This window comes from Liolophura sinensis, chromosome 13 (assembly GCF_032854445.1).
Source record: "Liolophura sinensis isolate JHLJ2023 chromosome 13, CUHK_Ljap_v2, whole genome shotgun sequence".
Taxonomy (NCBI): domain Eukaryota; kingdom Metazoa; phylum Mollusca; class Polyplacophora; order Chitonida; family Chitonidae; genus Liolophura; species Liolophura sinensis.
In genome coordinates this window covers 23,616,282-23,640,043 of record NC_088307.1, presented here as the reverse complement: position 1 = coordinate 23,640,043, position 23,762 = coordinate 23,616,282, and the positions used below count along the sequence as shown (strand labels likewise).

At 39.1% G+C, this 23,762-nt stretch overlaps 1 protein-coding gene across 1 annotated transcript in view; it reads left to right on the top strand.

Annotated features, from left to right (window-relative positions):
* LOC135480210 (dipeptidyl peptidase 2-like) overlaps positions 1-22,958 on the top strand; it is a 79,517-nt gene extending 56,559 nt beyond the window's left edge. Inside the window, exons 3-12 of the mRNA XM_064759983.1 lie at positions 9,877-10,040; positions 11,477-11,612; positions 12,570-12,657; positions 13,339-13,505; positions 14,595-14,655; positions 15,848-15,969; positions 16,641-16,797; positions 18,330-18,394; positions 20,159-20,229; positions 22,422-22,958. Of these exons, the coding sequence (XP_064616053.1) occupies positions 9,877-10,040; positions 11,477-11,612; positions 12,570-12,657; positions 13,339-13,505; positions 14,595-14,655; positions 15,848-15,969; positions 16,641-16,797; positions 18,330-18,394; positions 20,159-20,229; positions 22,422-22,509 (1,119 nt within the window). The 3' untranslated portion in view covers positions 22,510-22,958. The remainder of the gene's footprint in view (positions 1-9,876; positions 10,041-11,476; positions 11,613-12,569; positions 12,658-13,338; positions 13,506-14,594; positions 14,656-15,847; positions 15,970-16,640; positions 16,798-18,329; positions 18,395-20,158; positions 20,230-22,421) is intronic.
* Positions 22,959-23,762: the final 804 nt, after the last annotated feature.

Here is a 23,762-nt window from a genome sequence, read left to right as displayed (position 1 = left end):
TTAATTTATGCCAGCCTGTATAGATGTTTGTTACCATTTATAAAACTTTATTTCAGCATTGGTCAAACTTTAAATCAATCAGAGTACAGTGTTAAACTCCTATTAAGTAAAATAAGTTAAAAATCTGTAAAAAAAACTTTGCATGCCTACATTAAGAAAAAAAGCTTTATTATTTCCAGGAGCCTCTTGCACAATGCAATCGTAAGCTGATCGTGACTACCATGGCAACATACATGTACATGTATGTGTTTACATGTGTCAACATCATTGTTACAATCAGCTGAAGTCATAAACTTTATTGTAGCTCTAATAAAACTTTGTTCTGGCAGTCATAAAACTTTATTTTAACTGTTACAAAGCTTTATTCTAGCTTCTAACTGGCATAACACTTTATTCTAGCTGTCATAAAACTTTATTCTAGCTGTCATAAAACTTTATTCTAGCTGTCATAAAACTTGATAAAAACTGGCATATAAAGATTTTAACAGAAAGGAGCACAGTTGTGAGTTAGGCCTTAATTTACTGACTCTGACAGATATTGACATTACACAAGTTGCAATTGTAACAAAGTAAATTTTTAAAGCAATTTTCAAATGTAGCCACAAGCCTGACAAGATTACTTACACATTCTCTGTGAAAACGTGTAAAACAAAGATGTAATAAACGTAAAAAAAATTCCCACATTTATGGTAGTAGTAGATAATAGGCAGTAACAGTTTCTAGGGATAAATATACTTCTCCAAATCTATATTTATAAATAAATATACATGCACGTTTAGGTGCAGTCGATGTTTGTTTGTAGGCTGAGAAGTGTCGATGAATCAAACTTTGCATACAGCTTGCCAATGTTGAACAGTGGTCCATTATGTACTTTTTACATTTTTATCTGTCTTACAATTGTTTTGTATTGTTAATGCCGGTGCTTACTTGTCTTGTGGTAAATTTAAACACAGTTAAAGTTTGTCTAGGTGTTTTGCCAAGTTGATGCGTTTTAATTGTGCGACAGTGGTGCAAATTGTTTTTGTTTCAATACATTAGCAGCATTGTTTTTACCAATTTTTAATAATTAGATAAACTCTTTCAGAGACCAAGATGAAGGCCAATTAAATATGGAGAAACAGCCAGAATTGTATTGGGGGGGGGGGGGGAGGAGGGGGATGCTTCAACTTGTAAATTGGAGGTGGTTAAACAGTGCTGGTTAAAAGTGGCAATAGTTTCTGAAAATTTTTTCATTAGTACGTTTAATAATGTACAAGTACTTTCATTAATCCAAATCAGCTGACATTAAAAAGATGCATTATGGTATTAACGCAATCCGAGCTTGATGTGTAATAAATTTTATACAAGTGCTGTGACCACAGGACCAAAAAAAAGTCAATGTTTCATTGGCCAGCTCAAGTAATTTCTATTTGGTCAGCTTAATATTTCCTTGGTATCCTCACTTTCTACTTGGCAGGCCAATTTTCTACTTACCTCAATTTTTGCTGGGTCATGTAACCCAATTTTAGCTTTGCAAGTGCAATTTCTGCTTGACAAGTGCAATGTCTATTTGATCAGCTCAGTTTCTGTTCAGTCAGCTCAGTTTCTGCTCGGTCAGCTCAATTTCTGCTTGGTCAGCTCAGTTTCTGCTTGGTCATCTCAGTTTCTGCTCAGTCAGCTCAGTTTCTGCTTGGTTAGCTGAATTTGTGCTTGGCTATAGCTCATTTTCCGCTTAGTGCAATTCATACTCTGCAGACCGATTTCTACGTGGCCCAAATGATAATGGCATTTTGTTCTGTTTCTAGGAAATGTGTTACTTTGATTCATAACAATATGTTCTTTGTTTAAATACATACCGGTAGGCGATAATTAAGTTATTTAGTTAGATTATGAATGTTTTTGGAAGGTTTTGTACGTGTATGTTTTGTATAAGTACAGATTGCTTTGGTTTGTGTAATGCTTTTAAGCCCATGTGCTGCATTGCAGCTAGCTGTCTCAGTGAGTGCATGAGCACTCATGCACGACTGTATCTGGTGGAAGGTTTAGGAGTAACTTTATATAAATGAATGAATGTTCATATGTTCAGAAAGAAAGCTTTGTTTTATATTTTTGTGAACGATTGTCAAGTTCAGATATTTTGGTAGATGCTCCTAGAGCTCTTGAGTGTGTGTTTTTAAAGCTTTTGAATAAACAGTTCAGAATTTGTCCGAAGTATAAAGAGTTTGAGTTTCTATCTTACACAATATTGGTGCCTGAATGGAAAATAACATCCTTTTTTAATTTCTTTACATGTTCATGTTAATGTGGATTCTGATCAATGTTATTGACTTCACAGATGATTATCAAAATTTATTGATCACTTTATCACTTCCAAGAGAACAAGGCTTGAATTATTATCCCACACTTTCAGAAAGGGGAGCCAGGGATTTTGATTCGGGTCTGTTTATCCGTCTGTCCATCTGTCAGACTTTGGTTTCCATGCATAGACTGCTCAAAATATTGTCCAGTTCGGATAACACTTTGTGTGCCAGTAAGGGTAACTTTTGTGCTATCTCAGGTCAAGTATGAAAACCAGCCAGATCTGTGTGCACATACATGTAGGATTTGCATATTTACCAATTTCCTTGATTTTGATTAGTCATTGGTTTTCCTGCTATAATGGCTTCAAATACTGTCCAACTTTGATAAGACCATTCTGATAGGCCATTGCTTTCTGTGCAATGTAACTACCTGATATATGGTACAATTTTGTTGTCATGACATTACAGGTTCATGGGTGTAAACATGTAGCTCTGCATTTTAGAAAACAAATCAAGCTTAAAGGTAGAGAAAACTGAGATTAGATTATATCAGGCAGAAGACATATTAACACTGCCCAGAAAAGTAGTGTGATTTATTCATTTTTTAAAAATTTTTTTAGGCTTTTTCTACGGTAGTCTGTTGGGACCCAGAGGCATCATTGAGATCATGTCCATATATTTTTCTTGAAGTACTTCGTTTCACGGTCTATTTGGTGAACGCATTCTTGGCTCCATATGTATATGCCCATTGAAAGATGAAATTTAGCAGTTTGTGTATGGCAAAAACCTGATGTGACGTCACTGGTCCCAATACCGTCAGAAAAGTTAATCCAAAGTTTCTAATGCATTTTATTAGGTTGGCGAAAATTCTAATAATTAAATCTAACAAGCTTTCCTCAACAGCATTTTATGGTCTGTCAGTTGACATCATTCACGTTAGTGTTTTCTTTGGCTTTAAAGTTTTCTTAAGCCAAATACTAATTGATGGTTTGCTAATTGGAATGCACACCTTTCAGATTTTAATGAAGTTAATCATTTTTTGCTGTAATTAAAGTTGTGTTCAATTGCCAATTTGCTCACCATCTCCAACAATAACAACTTCCCATGCATGTCTAAGCTGATTAATTCTCCACCATTCGATGTTTTAATGGATTTACAAGCTGTATTAATGAACGATGAGGTGAGTCCCACATTGGAGGAGAATACATGACCACAAACACACAAGATGTCTAGGGCGGCCATCTTACAAAGGTGTAGTAACACTACAACAAGGACATTTACCATGATGATGTACATGTATCTCTTCAATATATGGTGACCAGCCCCGATGTCTCTGTTGGTAGAGCGTTCACATCGAAAGGCGTAGATCCAGGGTCAAGCCTGGGTCAAGTCACATTTAAGAAGTAGCTTCCTTGTTTGGCGTTCACCATTAGGGGATAGTGCAAAGGCTGGTTGACCCGTATCAGTATAATGGCTTGGTTGGGGTGGCTTACTTGCCTTTGGTAAGGCGCCTCATTGAAGCAGCACTAGATGAAAGAGCAGTGGAAACCTTTCCTGCAGCAAGGAGGCACATTAAAGACTCTATCATCAAATAACTGAAAAATTGTTAATTACAACATTAAACCCTAAGCAGTCACTCACTCACTCAATATACGGTACGTTGTCATAGAAGTTTAGTTACGTCAGGCGCAATTTGCAAGTGCTTCGTAAAACAGTCCATTTCAACTGGAGAAACTTGCCGGTTTGGTGTGTAGGGGGAGAAAATGGTTTTGTGTATTTTATTGCTGGCAAGTGTACACATATTTTGTCATGTAGATGAAAACATCATAAAACAATATTATGAAACATTTGTGTGTAAAAAAAAAAACATGAGATTTAATACACTGATTGTGAGAACGTGGTTTTCAATTAAAAAGTGCAAGATTCCCATCAAAAAAGTGTGAGTTCACAGATATGCAAGTCCGTATGACAACTTCAGTCTGTTATCTTATTTGCAAATGGTGTTTATAAAGAGAAATTTGCATGGTAGGTATAAAATCAGGGTTGCACGCCCTCGTGTTTATGGCGTTACATGTACACGTAGGTGGGTGCACTGTTTACTAGCTAGATTGAACACTATTGATTTGCACAGTCTGAGTTGCTTCAGGTGTTGTGTCAATATTGCCCTTAATGTGCATATATATATATATATATATATATATATATATATATATATATATAAGTAATGAAAAGTAGAATATATATATACTGTATTAGATCTAATGCATGACTGTATATAAAGTTTATGTATGATTTAAATAAATTTTATTCATAGATTTTTAAATGTATTAATTGATCTTATAAAGGTCTTGTGAGGTTTTTTTTTTTTTTTTTTTTTTTGAAGATTGAATATGTTCTATAGTTTCAGCTCAAAAAAATAAAAACAATATTTTATTGTCTTTATTGGCTTCTGAACATACACTTTTTCTACCGGTCAGATTTTTAGGGAAAATACATGTTGACACCTGCGTGTAGAGATTGCATGACACACATGCGCTGTATATAGACTCTTTATATTTAACATGTCTGGCAATGCTATTAGACGATCCAGGCACCAAGTATACAGGAGGCCACAGGCTTGACGGCTGTTGGATCTTCCGAGGCCGCTGGTCTGTGAAAGTTTGTCCGGTACTTTGAATATTAAAGCCTGCAGAATCTTCTGAGTACAGCTGTGGACTCTTTGCACACATTGAGAGAGAAAAAAAATCCTTAAGAGCAGAATAAGAGAAGAAAAAAGAATATATCAAATAAACATGGGATGTATTATGGATGGTGGCAGGCTTAAGAAGAGGTCTGGGGAATGAATCCACAGCTGTATACCAATGGCAGGGTTTTCTGCAGGGAATTTGTAGGAACTGGGATGGATTTACAGTGTTAAATTGTTATAAACAGCGCAATAAAAAACACTTAGTACATGATGTTCTGTCTCAGATTTTACTAGCTATTGGAAATCATTTGATCCTGCAATCACTGGGTTAGAAACATGATTTTATTTTTATTTTTTATTTATTTTTTTTGATTGGTGTTTTACGCCGTACTCAAGAATATTTCACTTATACGACGGCGGCCAGCATTATGGTGGGTGGAAACCAGGCAGAGCCTGGGGGAAACCCACAACCATCCACAGGTTGCTGCAGACCTTCCCACTTACGGCCGGAGAAACATGAAGCAAAAATTGGTACATGCTGTGATGGAATGAACGCTTACCCTAATTCCTAAACCTTTTCACGTATGAAAGAGTAACTTTCAGTGCAATTTGTGAACATTTTTAATTTGATTTTGGAGACAGAACTACATTGGGTGGGTTGGCCAATTTCACGCCTTCACAAAGAGGATAATTTTATCGGTCTACAGAGAGTAATGCCTTCAGAATGTGCTTGTATAAACAGCTTGTAAACATGCAAGAAGGTTGAAGAATTGGAATACTTTGTATGTAGTCCACACTATGCTACGAAGCAATAAATTCAAATATCATGCTGGCTTTCCTCCTGTCCATTCGAGGGAAGGTCTGCCAGCAACCTGTGGATAGTTGTGGGTTTCCCCCCGGTCTCTGCCTGGTCTCCTCCCACCATAATGCTGGCTGCCGTTGTATAAGTGAAATATTCTTGAGTACAGCGTAAAACTCCAATCCAGTAAATAAATAAATAAAATAAATTCAATAAGAATATAAGCATAGAAACAGCCCTGCCTCAAAGTTTTTATTGGACTTCTTCATTTTATTTACCTCTCATGCAATGTTAGTTTTTTTACAATCCCTTTCACGTTAAACACAATGAAATAAAAAGCACTACCTAACGACCGACCCTATATTTTTTTCCCATAAATGGCTCAACTTAATAAGCACAATAAAGAAGTTTTTTTGAAACTGGCTATCTGGATGTTCAACACTACATGCTATGAAGTATTGTATCAAGCATTCACGTGGGAAGGTCTCTCAGAAACCTGCGGATGGTCGTGAGTTTCCCCTAAGCTCTGCCCGGTTTCCTCCCACCATAATGCTGGTTGCCGTCATATAAGTGAAATATTCTTGAGTATGCCGTAAAACACTAAACAAATAAACAAATAAATCAAGCATTCATGGAATATTTAGATTCAAACTAAGTAGAGAGTGATAAACAACTTTGATTTGTGTTTGAACAGACTTAACCCCTAAAGTCACTGGTGTAAAAATAAAAAATGGTGATCTTAATTTTTTTTTTCCAGTTCACCCTTGCAACGAAGTCACGATTTGAAAATCATTATTATGGCAACTTGCCAAGTTGTAATCCTGTCTGAGTGGATGCCTCTGTGACATTTGTGTAAATTTTGACATTATAGTGTTTACTCTTCCCTCATAATAAGGTGATAAGAATTCAGAATTACTTTAAGGTCATGAGAAACCATGCAGTTTTCGTCGCACGCAGATATAAAACACTTTGATATGACCGAGTTCAGGTTAGCGATGGTATGATTATGTACCAGAGCGGTTATTGTGTAAGCTGAGCTGGGAACATGGTCAACCAAGCAGAGTATGATTGGAAGGTTTATCTTGGGTGTCTGCATTCCCACCCCCACCCTATGGTGATACACTTTCAAGTCTATGAAAAAACTTTGATAAGATGAATACATTAAGGAATAAATCAATCAAACATTCCCCAAGGGAATAGTGCGTATGATTTGATAAAATTGACTTGCTTCTTTCAGTCCACCTGCTCTGTAAATATCTGCTTGAGTTGATCAGCATGCAGCGTGGATGGAATGCTGAAAACAACAACTTGTAAACAAACAAAGAAACAGTAGCCTTTGAATACTGTATTTCACTTCAAGTTCAGTACATATACATGTAATGCACCTTCAGAGCTGCATAAAAGCTTGCGGTAGTACTTATTTTTAAAAATATTTTAAGGGTGTGCATAGCACATCTAAGTGGTACACTTCAGTTAGGCCTTTTGCTTGGATTTATCTGCTGTAAAACTTTGGGTAATCTAACAGAAGCTCTGGTATGTACACATGCACAAGTGAAGGTATTAACTAACCTGGAGAAGGGTACTAGAAATAACCTGGAAAATATGAATGCATTTTACAGATTTACAAATAAGTAGGCTACATGTACATTGTATCAATGGAAGAACTTGGGAATGGCCAGAATGGAGTGTACAGATGCATAAATAATGCTTGCACTGAAAGAATGTCTTGGATTGACAGAGCTTAGTTATAATGGTGCATACTAATGTCTGTGCTCAAAACAACTGGAACGACATTAAAACTGAGCAAAGTCTGCATGTCTGCATTCAAAGAACTTCTGGGAAGGCCAGAATTGAGTATTAAAGGGAGCATATTAAAGTCAATTAACTGGAATTACATGTATTTCTGAATCAAGCAGAATGAGCTCAGTTGGTTAGCACGCTAGACTAGCGTAATGACTTAGGAGCCTCTCACCAATGTAGGCGGGGGGGCCTCTGTGGCTCAGTTGGTTAGCACCCTAGCCCAGCGTAATGAACCAGGAGCCTCTCACCAATGTGGGCTGGGGGCCTCTGTGGCTCAGTTGGTTAGCACGCTAGAACAGCATAATGACCAGGAGCCTCGTACTAATGTTGGTGGGGGGCCTCTGTGGCTCAGTTGGTCAGCACGCTAGCCAGCGTAATGACCCAGGAGCCTCTTACCAATGTGGGCTCGGGGCCTCCTTGGCTCAGTTGGTTAGCATGCTAGACTAGCGTAAAGACCCAGGAGCCTTTCACCAATGTAGGCGCGGGGCCTCCGTGGCTAAGTTGGTTAACACGCTAGCCCAGTGTAATGAACCAGGCGCCTCTCACCAATGTACGTGCGAAGCGTCCTTGGCTCAGTTGGTTAGCACGCTCGCCCCGTGTAATGAACCAGGTGGCCTCTCACCAATGTAGGTGGGGGGCGTCTGTGGCTCAGTTGGTCAGCATGCTAGCCCAGCTTAATGACCCAGGAGCCTCTCAACAGTGTAGGCGTGGGGCCTCTGTGGCTCAGTTGGTTAGCATGCTAGCCCAGCGTAATGACCCAGGAGCCTCTCATCAATGTGGGCTGTGAGGCCTCCGTGGCTCAGTTGGTCAGCACGCTAGACCAGCGTAATGACCCAGGAGCCTCTTACCAATGTAGGTGGGGGGCCTCAGTGGCTGAATTGGTTAGCATGCTAGCCCAGCGTAATGACCCAGGAGCCTTTCACCAATGTGGGGGCGGGGCCTCCATGGCTCAGTTGGTTAGCATGCTAGCCCAGCGTAATGACCCAGGAGCCGCTCACCAATGTAGGATTGGGGGCCTCTGTGGCCTCAGTTGGTCAGCACGCTAGCCCAGCGTAATGACCCAGGAGCCTCTTACCAATGTGGGCTCGGGGCCCCTGTGGCTCAGTTGTTTAGCACGCTAGACCAGCCTAATGACCCAGGAGCCTCTCACCAATGTGGGGACGGGGCCTCCGTGGCTCAGTTGGTTAGCACCCTAGCCCAGCGTAATGACCCAGGAGCCTCTTACCAATGTGGGGACGGGGCCCCTGTGGCTCAGTTGTTTAGCACGCTAGACCAGCCTAATGACCCAGGTGCCTCTCACCAATGTAGGCAGGGGGGCCTCTGTGGCTCAGTTGGTTAGCACCCTAGCCCAGCGTGATGACCCAGGAGCCTCTCACCAATGTAGGTGGGGGGCCTCTGTGGCTCAGTTGGGCAGCACGCTAGCCCAGCATAATGACACAGGAGCCTCTTACCAATGTGGTCTCGTGGCCTCTGTGGCTCAGATGGTTAGCACGCTAGACCATCTTAATGACCCAGGTGCCTCTCACCAATGTAGGCGGGGGCCTCCTTGGCTCAGTTGGTTAGCACGCTAGCCCCAGCGTAATGACCCTAGGAGCCTCTCACCAATGTGGGGGCAGGGCCTTCATGGCTTAGTTGGTTAGCAGGCTAGCACAGCGTAGACCCAGGAGCCTCTCACCAATGCAGTCACTGTGAGTTCAAGTCCAGCTCCTGCTGGCTTCCTCTCCAGTCGCAAGTGGGAAGGTCTTGCAGCAACCTGCAGATGGTTGTGGGTATCCCCCAAGCTCTGTTTGTTTTTTTCCCACAATAATTCTGGCCACCGTCGTATAAGTGAAATATTCTTGATTAAGGTGTAAAACACCAATCAAATAAATAAATAAATAAATCAATAAATCAAAGAAAATGAGATGTCTGCACTGAAAGGAACTGAAATTACATGTACATTAGTGAGATAATGTCTGCACTCAAAGAATTTCTGGAACCGCAAAAGTTGAAATAGGTGTTGGCTGACCTGGAAGTGGAACTATCTCACAATTGAGTTAGAGTTAGATACTATCGGCACTCCAAGGGCTTCGGGACCTGCTAGAATTGAGAAAGGCACAATACTGTCTGCACTTCAAGGGCTTCTTGACCTGCTAAAATTGAGAAAGGCATAATACTCTCTGTACTGAATGAATTGGAGCAATTCTCTGGTATTTGCAGAATTGGGTTGGGGTTCAGATTCAGCTGACATCTTGAGTTCAAATCCCAGTATTACTGACAAATTCAATCCCTGCATCTGTAAAAAACACGTTGACTTTTTTCTTGTTTTGCAGAGGTATTATGGGAAATCCCTGCCATTTGGGAGTCAGAGTTTTGACCTGGACAAAATCGGATTGTTGACGATTGAGCAGGCATTGGCGGACTATGCGATCTTATTGACCCATATAAAGCAGGAACTGAACGCTACATACAGTCCAGTCATTGCATTCGGTGGAAGGTGAGCGTAGAATAGAATTTTGTGTCTAGCTCACTATTGAAGACTATATTAACAATATATTTTGGTTTTATTGTTTCATCTTTTTATGTTACTTTAATGTAAAGGATAGAAAACTGAATGATTTGATGATCAAAATCAGGATTTACTGCATTTCATTAGAAAATAATCACAAACACCCAGTTCCTCAATTTTTTCTCCATTAAGTGTTTGTCTACTCAAAATAAATTTTTGTGAGGTTATTTTCAGATGCCCATGTTATGGTGAATGCACTGTAATTCTTCAACCTTTTTACATGTTTGCGAAGTGTTTATTCAGGCATATTTCTGTGTTGACTGATAAAATTATACTTTCTGTGAAGCTTTAAAACTGGACAAACCAACCAAGGTAGTTTTGCCTCCAAAATCAAATTAAAAATGTGCCTAAATTTTTTATAGTTCAAAAATCACAGTTCATCCTCAAGACTCCCCTCTTCCTTCATCATTATTGGTTACAAGTCATTTACCATGTTATGCTTGTAAAGCATTAAGCATCAGGTATCCTTGTACATGTACATTACTTGTCCTGTGTACACACGCACATGCCACACACCTTAAACTAACGGGGCCACACCACCATGGCCGAACGGGTTACCACGCCAGCACGGCACAATGGCCCAGGAACCTATCATCAGTGATGACGCTGTGAGTTCAAGTGCAGATGCAGATGGTCGTGGGTTTCACCCCAGGTTTTGCCTGGTTTTTGCCCCACAATAATGCTGGATGTCAACGTATAAGTGAAATATTCTTGAGTACGGCGTGAAACACCAATGAAATAAATGAATAACTGAAAACTAAGGGATTACTGTATCCTTTGACAATCTTTATCACCTTAATGGTCACATGACTCACCAGTTGGCCGTGAGTGGATCACAGCAGGCATGTTTCAGACTGTTCTGTGCGAGGCACTTGGCTTGTTCGTTTGATTTGCACCACTTGTCCAATGCATCACTGGTCGAAGATCATCGTAGTTTATTATGGTAGACAGAATCAGACACTGGGTGGAGTGTCATGCTTGGTGTCATTGACATGGCAATGCAGTGCATCAGCAGTGTAACCATGGTATCAATTAGCAATGCCTAATTTGACATGTTCGAGGAGACAAAAGCACAATATCGCCAAATGTTTCATTAATGCACAAGCAGAAGGAAACAGACAGAAAGAAACAGTGTAGGCTAATTTGATTGTCATTTGAAGTCATCATTCCTCTCTATGTTTCACTGGCTTTCTCTCCGGCCGTAAGTGGGAAGGTCTGCCAGCAACCTGCGGATGGTCGTGGGTTTCCCCCAGGCTGTGCCCGGTTTCCACCCACAATAATGCAGGCCGCCGTCGTATAAGTGAAATATTCTTGAGTACGGCGTAAAACACCAATCAAAAAAAAATCAAATCTCTATGTTTCAGCTATGGGGGTATGCTTAGTGCCTGGATGCGATTCAAGTACCCTAATCTGATCACAGGAAGTTTGGCTGGCAGTGCCCCAATCTACCTCCTCACACCTGATATCGACAGGCGCTTCTTCTATCAAGATGTTACCAAGGTGGGCACAATTTTACTGTAATTCTTCGATCTTCTCACATACTAGCAAGGTGGTCATTCAGGCATATTCTGAAGGCATTATTCTATTCAGATTGATAAAATTTTACTTTGTGTGAAGCCCTGAAACTGGCCAATCCAAACAATGTAGTTTTGTCTCCAAAATCAAATAAACATTGTGCATAAATCGCACTGAAAATGGATCTTGTATACGCGAAAAGGTTCAGGAATCAGGATGGGTCATTTACTGTATTTATTTCACTGGTGTTTTGCGACATACTGAAGAATAATTCACTTACATTGTATATTGCAGTGGCCAACATTATGGCGGGAGGAAACCGGGCTGGAAACTTATGACCTCATTTACTTTATATGGTTAAAACCTATATTTCATTAAAATTTTGAAAACTGGACATTTTGTTAAATAAATCTATACCCGAGACAGGAAATTTTTGAGATTCCCTGTCTCATCTTCTGCAACTGGTGACTTAAACATGTGTTACCGGTACATTCTCATTTATAACATTATTATGCAAAGACAATATACGGTATATACCAAAAGGTGGTTCCCAAATACCACCATGAAAAAATTATTTTCAAGTGTCATTTTCTCTTTATACAAAAATCAAAAAAAATATTGAAGACCACATTTACAACTAACTTTTCACGCTTTGTTATTTGAACTTTATGTTATTTTTATGTTTTCTCCACCTTTAAGCTCAGTAAAAATGACTCCCATGCAGTAATTTGCTGATGTGCTAGATTAAGATTCATTTGTATTGACATATGAATTAAAATGCCATTTCTTTGAGTGAACTTTCTGGAATTACCAGAATTGTACCAAGGGAGATAACTCTTACCAATGCCTTTGTGTCGAGCTGAAATGCCAAAGGGACAACTTTACTACGTTTTACTTCTTTCCTCAAGAAAAGTCTGACTCTTTTGGCTTTGTGTCCTTCAGGATTTTCAAATGGCTGACCAGATGTGTGAACCCAAAGTCAGACAGGCATTTACAGAGTTGAACAACCTCGCAGCACAAGGCCCATCAGGTATTTATTTATTTATTTATTTGATTGGTGTTCTACGCCGTACTCAAAAATATTTCACTTATACGACGGTGGCCAGCATTATGGTGGGTGGAAACCGGGCAGAGCCGGGGGGAAACCCACGACCATCCGCAGGTTGCTGGCAGACCTTCCCACTTACGGCCGGAGAGGAAGCCAGCAAGAGCTGGACTTGAACTCACAGCGACCGCATTGGTGAGAGGCTCCTGGGTCATTACGCTGTGCTAGTGCGCTAACCAACTGATCCACGGAGGCCCCTGCCCATCAGGTAATTAAGGCACAGACAGAGCAGGGATCAAATCCAAGTGTGGTCAATTTGAATGAAATAAGCAAATTCTGCTGAGAGTATGACTTTTGTGCAAGCATACAGTTATTGCTCTCCGCATGTTTGCACTTTGTATTAAACTTATTTGCAACAATTTGGGAATGTACATGTTATAATGCTTTTAGCATTGCTCATTTACAGGAAAAAATGATATGAAGTTTAAGTTGCATTAAAAAAACAAGTGAAAATCCATCTTTTTATTTTGTCCAATCTCCAGGTTTTTCATGATTTTCGTGTTTTCTAGACTTTCCAATTATGTAAAAATGTCTTCAACGAGAAACGTGGTGAAAAGATGTATTTATTAAAAAAAAATGTATTAAAACTCGATCATTTCCCTTCAGGTCTGGCTGAAATATCTACCAGATTCAATCTGTGTAGCAAACTGACAAATTCCAAGGAGTACAAACACTTCCTGGGCTGGATACGAAACGCCTTCGGGACACTAGCCATGGTGGATTACCCATATCCTTCGTCATTCCTGGCGCCTATACCTGCGAATCCCGTCAAGGTGCGCCATTTACAGCATCATTGTGTCCTTTTAGTCCCAGCATGGATTAAACCATTGACATGAGAATGGATCTTGTAGCTGCTTCACTTGGGGCTCAGCACTAAGGGGTTAGAAGAAGCAAACAGGGCCATTTGGCCTGATGTCAGTATAACATGACTAATGTGACTTCAGTATGATATACTTCGGTGACGGCAGCACTTTGACACAATATATGTACACCCAATGACTTGTCATCAGATGACTGAAAAATTGTTCAGTGTAACATTAAGCCCAAAGCATTCCTTCATTCGTTCATTCATTCATTTTAGTCAGCCAGTGTCAAGTAGTACTGAGGGACATCTGTAATTTACCTAAAATTTCGATATTTTCAAGTAATATTGCTCAGTTGAACTACATCTGTAAAAGAAAATTGAGTGTTTAAATTTAAAAATTAAATTTTAAAAATGTATATATTAAAAATTTATATATACACATTTAAATGTGCATCACTTCTCTCATGAGAAATAGTTAATTGTTCTGTATAAAGCTAAGATAAATAATCTAAAATTTTGTTGATGACAAAGTTGGTAATGTTTCTGAGAGATCCTCTGACATCTGACCTGGGAAAGGTGTTTCGTGATTTTGTTGGGAAGATAGAATGGAAAAAGTTTCAGCACAAAAATAATATTTTATCTCTAAAAATGGAGTTTTGGGGGCAAAATATTAGGTCTTCTACCGTAGGAAACTGTGCTAGGCTTCAGCGCGCTTTCGTTGTCATGGTAAAGTATTTCTGCTATTCAGTGACAAACTCTCTTTCATCATTACCTGAAGTATTTCTGCTATTCAGTGATATTAACTCACTTTCATCATTATCTTACAAGTAAGTATTTCTGCTATTCAGTTACATAAACCCACTTTCATGGATATTGTACGTGTAAGTATTTCTGCTATTCAGTGATATATATTTTGAATAGGCCTGTCTACAGTTCCAAAACAAGTTTAGTCTAAATGGATTGCTTTATGAAACTGTGACATGTCATGTGCTGTGGTAAAGAATAAAAATTAATATGGATCAGTATTGGTTTATTTGCTCTTAACTGTTTCTTCCAGGTGGCATGTGGACATATTGTTCAGTCTGCAGATGTCCTGTCAGGATTGGCGTTAGCATCAGGTAATGTTCTAAGTCCCGTCTTTTTAAAAACAAAAGCAAAGATGGTCTGTAAATTTAATTTTTCTTCATCTTGGCACAATTTTGCTGGCACAAGAAATCAGTGTGCTTCAACTTCAAACCCGAATGGTAGTTTTTATTTGACGAATATATTTGTGCCAGCTTTGAAAGTGGTCTTTGCTGGTTTAATATTCAGCCAATGTGTTTGTTTTTTTTGCCTGCATGTGTCTTTGTGGGTTATTTTATTTTCTACCAAGCTATATAATTCAACTAAATGTAGTAATAAGTGCTCAGTAGGCAACACTAGTTCTATTTTGTGTCTTCAGGGCAGGCTTAAACAAAAAAATGGAACAAAAATATAATTGAAAATCCTGCATTTTATTTTCTCCAATCTTAGTGATTTTTTTAGGACGTCCGATTGATTTGTAGTTTCTAATCAAGTGGTAACTGCCATCCTTTTCATTAGTGGAATTAGGTGAACCAATTTGTCTTACAAGTAAGCCAACACTAAAAGATCCAGACATGGAGTAAAAAGAAAACTGAAAATCCATCATTTGATTTTGTTCAATCATGAGTTTTTTATTTGATTTAAATGATTATTTGTAAGAGTTTGCCAGTATGTGTAAATTTCTGCTTGATATAGATATACATTGGATGTGTTTGTATGTTAGTTTCTGTGTTATCTCCTTTCACTTACAATTAATGCTTGTTAGTTGAAAGTAATGAGCGTAGGTAGATGTGTACACTGTATAATGATAAACTTATAATTATAAACTTATAATTATAAATTATAATTATAAACTGATATACTTATGCATTGCAAATTTATTATTATAACTTAATGTATGCAGTTTATTGTGAAAAGAGTAATGTGTTGTTGAATGATTGCAAAGCTAATTAACTATATTTTAGATACACATCATTGGACTAAAAGTTTTATATACCCCTGATGACCTTAAATTTTGCCTGCAAAAGGTGCATTTTTAGAGGCAAATGAATGTCACAAAATATTATTTTTTGGTGCTGAAACTTACAACTTTCCAGCAGAATATCATCACATGTTCCAAGCAAACCTGAAAACACCTTTCTAAAATCAGTAGAACTCTCAGAATCAGGAAAAATGGGCAAGTTAGTCATGGATGAAATTTAATGTCATTTAGGGTATTTATTTACTTATTTATTTATTATTTTGCAGGTGTTTTGTACAATGGAACCACAGGGCAGTTAAAGTGTTTTGACATTAAGGCAGAGTTTGTGGATTGTGCAGATCCCAGTGGGTGTGGCACGGGGCCTAATGGTATGGCATGGGATTATCAGGTACAGGATCAAGCAGGTTAAAGTAGAAAATTAACTTGAGAATAGAATGGAAGTTATTTATTCATTTATTTTATTGGTGTTAAAGTCGTACCCAAGAATAGAGAATACTGAATGGATTTTTTTCTTATCTTTTCTGGAATCATTTGAACACTGTATGCTTTGTAGTAATGAGGCATTTTGCTGAGAGATCATGACTATTAAACAGTTATGACGACATCGCGTTGTAATGTCTGCTTCGGGTCAATAATTTAGTAGAAATTTTGTTTTCTTTCTGCTTTAATATACCGGATTATAATGCTTTTCAGTCTCCGTGTATGCGACTTTCCTGGTTCTCAATGGCAAGCCAGCTTGCCACAAGCACGTCACAAGCAAACACGCTATGAGCACACCACAAACACACTACAGGCACTCCACAACCACACTATGAGCACACCACAAGCACACCACAAACACACTGAGCACACCACAAGCACACTATAAGCACACCACAAGCACACTATAAGCACACCACAAACACAAAGAGCACACCATGAGCACACCACAAACACAATATGAGCACACCACAAACACACAATGAGCACACTACAAACACACTATGAGCACACCACAAACACACTATGGGCACACCACAAACATGCCAGTGATTTATTGTTTGTTCCTGTGCTTTGTAGGCTTGCACAGAGATATCCCTGCCTGCAGGTAGTGACAATGTAACAGACATGTTCCCAGTCCTACCCTTCACCCCTGAAATGCGGGAACAGTATTGTCTTAAGACATGGAATGTTACCCCACGGGCAGACTGGGGCAATATTCAGTACTGGGGGAGGGGTGAGTATATTTTATCTTTATATTCAGAGATTTTGCAAAAATTTAGGTGACACTGGTGATTTGTTGCAATTAGAAATACTTGCCAGAAGTCTTCAGAAATCAAAAGCCTGGAAACCTTGGAAAAAAAACATGGAATTTGAAAGTAACTTTTCCAGACCTTGTAGTTTGGCCTGGAAAACCTTGAAATTGAGACTGCAGGACCAATCTGAGGTACTTTGTATAGAACATGTAGAATGCTGACATTCTCTTGGGAAAATTTGTATTCCATTATCTTCGGTGCACTGCTGTGTACATGTATAAGGGAAATATTTAATTTTCAACCAGTAAAGGTCATTTTGCTTTGCTTAGAGCTTGAGCAAATGTAGAACATTTGTTCTAAGTACCCTGAAAAATGTGAATTTTGGGTGTGAGGAAGTCTTAACAAAACCCTGAAAATCAATTTTTTGCCAACAATTTAGCTGGGATATAAACCATGCGGCATTCAGGTCACAAATCAATGTCTGGTGGTCATCAGATGTTTGACATCCTATCTCTTAACTTGGGTCTGCTATCTTTTAACATGTACTGTTCTCTTGATGACGGTGCTGAGTGCAAGATGACGTGAAACAGTATGAACAACTGTTCGCATCTATTGCAGATTTGTGACTGTACACCTGAACTTTTAATGTGGAACAGATTATTTCTGTAAAAGAAAGAAAATGAACCTTCTTTTTTTTCTTCTGATTCCATGGTCTAATTCTGGCTGCGTCAAGTGAAGTATGGCATGAAACTTGTATCATAAAATCAGATGAAAAAAAATTTAATAGCTCTATGGAGCTGGGTTTATTATTTATACTGGCGGTACTCAGAAATTAGTAACTGTTTTCTTTAGGTGTTTCAAACTTTCATCAACTGTTAATAATTTATTTGTTAATGCTAATTTTAATCTGTATGCGGTCTATGGTGATTACACTAAATCACTTCATATATGATTTGGTGGAATTTTTCCTGACTTGCTGTACTAAGCTACCCTAATTCCTCAACCTTCTCGCTTATGAAAGATCAACTTTCAGTGCAATTTATGCACATTTTAAATTTGATTTTGGACATAAAACTACATTGGTGGATTTCAGGGCATCAGAAAAAGTTTAATTATCAGTCTGCACAGGATAATGTCTTCAGAATATGCTTGAATAAACACCTTGCAAACATACAAAAAGTTTGAAGAATTACAGTAATGAAAAATCAGATAAAATTTTATATGATTATTTTAACGGTGTATAACAAATAATTATACTTGGCTCTTGATGAATTTGTCACCGTACTGTACAGCAGTTTGTACAGAGAGTGATCAGTTCTTAAAGAAATTCCAGGAAGTTGGAGGTGATTCGTTGTGACAACGTTTTCGCTACAGTCCGTAGACTCATCTGCCTTAATATTAAAGTCTTTAGTGCCACATCAATCACAATTACGTGTTTGTAAATCATTGAAGCAGTCATTGACTTAGCCTGAATTATCATTCTGTTAATATATGTATTTTGTTTTTATTATAGACATCAAATCTGCTTCAAACATCTTGTTTTCAAATGGGAACCTGGACCCATGGCATCGAGGTGGGGTGAGTAAGGGGGAGTAACTCTTTTGAGGTCAGGCCAAGCATAAGAGTGGATCTGTTTATAGAGGGGAGGTGATTGTCTCCATGTTTTCTGCATTGTTTGAGGGACATATTCTTGCCTAAATTCAGCACCAGTCAAATCAACAAAAAATTGATTAAGTTATATTTGAATTAATTTTAGTAAAAGGTTGATAAGAGTAACATTTAGTCAAAAGTGTTGATGTTGTTTTGTTGCATGCTGAAATGCAAATTATTTATGTTTTCCTACATTGCTTATATTATTAAAGACACAGCTTTAGAGAGTGTCATATAATGGTGTTATACGTTATAATGTACCACCTTTGTGTTTGAAACAAACTATAGTCATGATGCCACACATGTACACTTGCCGTGAGTTAAGAAAAGAGTTCAGTGACTTTTACAGACCTATCTTTGTTATGATTCATTATCAATAAGACAGTGAGGATTTATTTATTTCATTGATCGGTGTTTTACGTTGTACTCAAGAATATTTCAATTTAATATATGATGGCGACCAGCATAATGGTGGTAGAAAAAGTGAGCATTGCCGAGGAGAAAGATTGCAGGCAGACCTTCCCACTTACTAAAGGATGCATGCAAAGGAATACTGAAACAAAGATTATGTTTCTATGCCAAATGAAGGAAATTGTGCCCTGGAATTTTTGTTGAAAACATTTCATTTTGGAAATATTTTTATACCTGTTATTTACTTCTCTGTATTATCCATATTTTCTGTCAATGGTCAGAGTTTTTCGGAAATTGTGTCATCCGTAATATTACTCGAAACTCAGTGAACGCCCTGAAGGGGGCTGATCCCAGTGAACTATCTCGCTACAGTGTGGGCAAGGTGACATACTCAGATGCTGCATGGCTTTGGGCAAACTCAGCCGCGCCTCTGCGCCCCTACCCTCCACCAGCCCCCATTCAATCTGTTCCCCACACCTCCACCCCCATTCGCTTCCCCCCCCCCCCCCCCCCCCATAGAGTTCTATTCAAAGAGGGATCATCCTTGACGTCACAGCTGCAAGGTACTTAATTTCTGGACCGACCACTGGGGCCTTAAGAAAACTGTACTTTGAAGCCATTTTTTTCGCCCAAAGTGAAAGTTGAAAAATTTGTATGTACTGTTATATGTTATTGTACATGATAATCTGCACATTAAGAAATAAAACCAAAGCGTTTCATGTATCCTTTAACTCACAGCAATTGCACTGATGAGATGCTTATGGATCATTGTGCTGTGGTAGCACACTAAACACTAGGCCACGGAGGCCCCTGTTTGATGAGGATATGAAGAACAATCATTGAAACCACATGCAATTTTTGGATGCAGATATCGTTGCTCTGACATCAAATTAGCGTCAGAAAGAAAAGTTAAAGTTTTCATGATAATATAATAACTCCTAATTTCTCTTGCAAGTTGTAAGAGCAATCCTTCTCAGGAATTAGGTGACATTTTATTTTGTGTTTTGAGTGTGAGTGGACACTGAAACGTCCAGAAATAGAATGAGAAAAAAACTGTAAGTCTTCCTTTTTATTTTGTCCAATCTGTACATTTTATGAATTTCCTAGTTTTCAAGGCTTTCTGATCAACATAAACATGCCTTGTAAAAGTCCAGATTTTCCACAAATTAGATGATTTTCAAGTTTCTTTTTTATTTTTGTACCTTCCTCCGACTTTGACAAAAGATTCAGTTATTCTGCCTGTAAAACAACAATTTAAATTGGTGCTTGTTTTCCCTCCAGGTTCTGAAGTCGCTGTCTGACACTCTGTTAGCTGTGCCAGTAGAAGGAGGGGCACATCATCTAGACCTCAGGTTAGTATACTTTTAATCTGACAAGGAAATTTTCTCATTTGTTTTCACAGCCCTGAGTGGGATAACTGTGGTAACCAACAGGCTGATAAACCCGGGTAACCCCTGGTAAACTACAGGCTGATAACACCTGGTAATCTACAAGTTGATAACACCTGGTAACCAACAGGTTGATAACCCCTGGTGTTTAACAGGTTAACCCCTGGTAATCGACAGGTTTTTAAGCCCTGGTAATCTGTAGGTTGGTAACCACTGGTGTTTAACAGGTTTCAACAGGTTGATAACCCCTGGTAATCTACAGGTTGATAACCCCTGGTAATCTACAGGTTGATAACCCCTGGTAATCTACGGGTTGATAAACCGTGGTATTCTACAGGTTGATAACCCCTGGTAATCTACAAGTTGATAACACCTGGTAACCAACATGTTGATAACCCCTGGTAATCTGCAAGTTGATAACACCTAGTAACCAACATGTTGATAACCCCTGGTAACCAACAGGTTAACCCCTGGTAATTGACAGGTTTTTAAACCCTGGTAATCTGTAGGTTGATAACCACTGGTGTTTAACAGGTTTCAACAGGTTGATAACCCCTGGTAATCTACAGGTTGATAACCCCTGTTAATCTATGAGTTGATAACCCCTTGTAACCTACGGGCTGGTAACCTACAAGTTGATAATCCCTGGTAACCTACAGGTTTGTAACATACTGGTTGACAATCCCTGATAATCTACAGGTTGATAACCCTTGGTAACCTACGGGTTGATAACCCCTGGTAACCTACGGGTTGGTAACCTACAGGTTGATAACCCCTGGTAACCTACAGTTTGATAACCCCTGGTAACCTACAGGCTGGTAACGTACGAGTTGATAATCCCTGATAATTTACAGGTTGATTAACCCCCAGTAACCTACGGGTTGATAACCCCTGGTAATCTACGGGTTGATAACCAGTGGTAACTTACGGGTTGATAATCCCTGCTAATCTACATATTGATAACCCTTGGTAATCTACAAATTGATAACCCCTGGTAATCTACAGGTTGATAACCCCTGGTAACCTACGGGTTGGTAACCTACAGGTTGATAAGCCCTGGTAACCTACGGGTTGATAACCCCTGGTAACCTACAGGTTGGTAACCTACGGGTTGATAATCCCTGATAATCTACTGGTTGATTAACCCCCGGTAACCTACGGGTTGATAACCCCTGGTAACCTACGGGTTAATTAACCCCCGGTAACCTACGGGTTGATAACCCCTGGCAACCTACAGGTTGATAACCCCTGGCAACCAACAGGTTGATAACCCCTAGTAATCTACAAATTGATAACCCCTGGTAATCTACGGGTTGATAACCCCCTGGTAACCTACGAGTTGATAATCCCTGCTAATCTACACATTGATAACCCTTGGTAATCTACAAATTGATAACCCCTGGTAATCTACAGGTTGATAACCCCTGGTAACCTACAAGTTGGTAACCTCCTGGGGAAAATACCACAAAATTTTAGTTCGCCAGTACGACGTAAGGAGAGGTATAGTGAGAAGGGGATCAGATGCTGTCGGTGTCCGTGTCCAATTTGGTTAAGGTTTTTGGTCAATCGTAGCATTGCAGTGGCCATCAGTAGTGATTTGCATATCAAGACTGAGGAAGGTTTTACCTCATAGTTCAACAGGGTTGCAGCTGCTTCCTGGAGTACATGTATTGCCAAAGGCAATTCGTGATTTGCATATCAAAGACCTCTGCGGTAAATTTGTGCACAACTCAGTAACTCACACCTCTGCAATCCTTACTTATACAACAAACAGTCATAGTTGTTACAGTATAAAAATTTTGGCCTTTCTTGTTGATTTAATGGCAAGACTTTAGGACTATGTAATTAGAGAGTAACATCTGTGCCTGTGAGTGTCAATCATTCTACTTTATCACATGACTTGAACATTATGCAGTTGACAGACGGCTTAATGAAGTGAGCTTTTGGTATTCTCTGAATGCCTTGTTAGGCTTACCTGTTCACCGCCATTCGCATTGTCAAATCTGGCAGAAAAACTTGCCACATAAACTTCCTTTGCTTTTGTATAACAGTGCTTTTAAAATGAGTATTTACAACCTCTTTAATGGATACAAAGTCTTCTACTGACTTTTCACTAATTGCTTCTCATTTTAAAAAGGCATTCTTTTTTTTTTCAGGGGAAGCAACCCACTTGATCCTCCAGGTGTTATCAAAGCAAGAGAAGTTGAGAAATTCCACATAAGCCTATGGGTGAATGGAGCATAGCCCCAGCATTGATGCTTCTTTCTGGTGTACCCATATATTTCACCATATCTCAATGAAAACAAAAAGTGTACATATACCTGTATATATTTGAAAGAAGTAGGAAGCATTCCCCCAAGTTTTACATCTTTGTTACTTGTATTCCAACTGTACTGTTGAAATTGTTCTCTCTTCAGGGGTAGTGTATATGTATATGATATAGAGCAGAGCAAAAGGGCCATTATACAGTCTCTGTTTTTTTTTAACATGATAGATGCTTGAAAATGTCGACTATGCCATCAGAAGTAACAGTGGTTGAGATAGAACAACATATGGCAGCATAAAGCAATATTAAGTACAGGGTAGTGTAAACAACATATGAAAGACATGAATACAGCATAGAGAGTAAAAACCAGAACAGTGATGACAGCGTGATAGCATAGAGAGTGAAAACCAGAGCAGTGATTAGAGTGTGACAGACATACAGCATAGAGAGTAAAAACCAAAGCAGTGACGACTGTTTGATAGACATACAGCATAGAGAGTAAAAACCAGAGCAGTGACGACAGTGTGATAGATGTACAGCATAGAGAGTAAAAACCAGAGCAGTGACGACTGTTTGATAGACATACAGCATAGAGAGTAAAAACCAGAGCAGTGACGACAGTGTGATAGATGTACAGCATAGAGAGTAAAACCAGAGCAGTGACGACAGTGTGATAGACGTACAGCATAGAGAGTAAAACCAGAGCAGTGACGACAGTGTGACAGACGTACAGCATAGAGAGTAAAAACCAGAGCAGCGACGACAGTCTGATAGACATACAGGATAGAGAGTAAAACCAGACCAGTGACGACAGTGTGATAGATGTACAGCATAGAGAGTAAAACCAGAGCCATGACGATAGTGTGATAGACATACAGCATAGAGAGTAAAAACCAGAGCAGTGACGACAGTGTGATAGACGTACAGCATACAGAGTAAAACCAGAGCAGTGACGACAGTGTGATAGGCATACAGGATAGAGAGTAAAAACCAGAGCAGCGGCGACAGTGTGGTAGACATCCAGCATAGAGAGTAAAACCAGAGAAGTGAAGACAGTGTGATAGACGTACAGCATAGAGAGTAAAACCGAGCAGTGACGACAATATGGTAGACATACAGGATAGAGAGTAAAAACCAGAGCAGTGACGACAGTGTGACAGATGTACAGCATAGAGAAAAACCAGAGCAGTGACGACAGTGTGACAGACGTTCAGCATAGAGAGTAAAACCA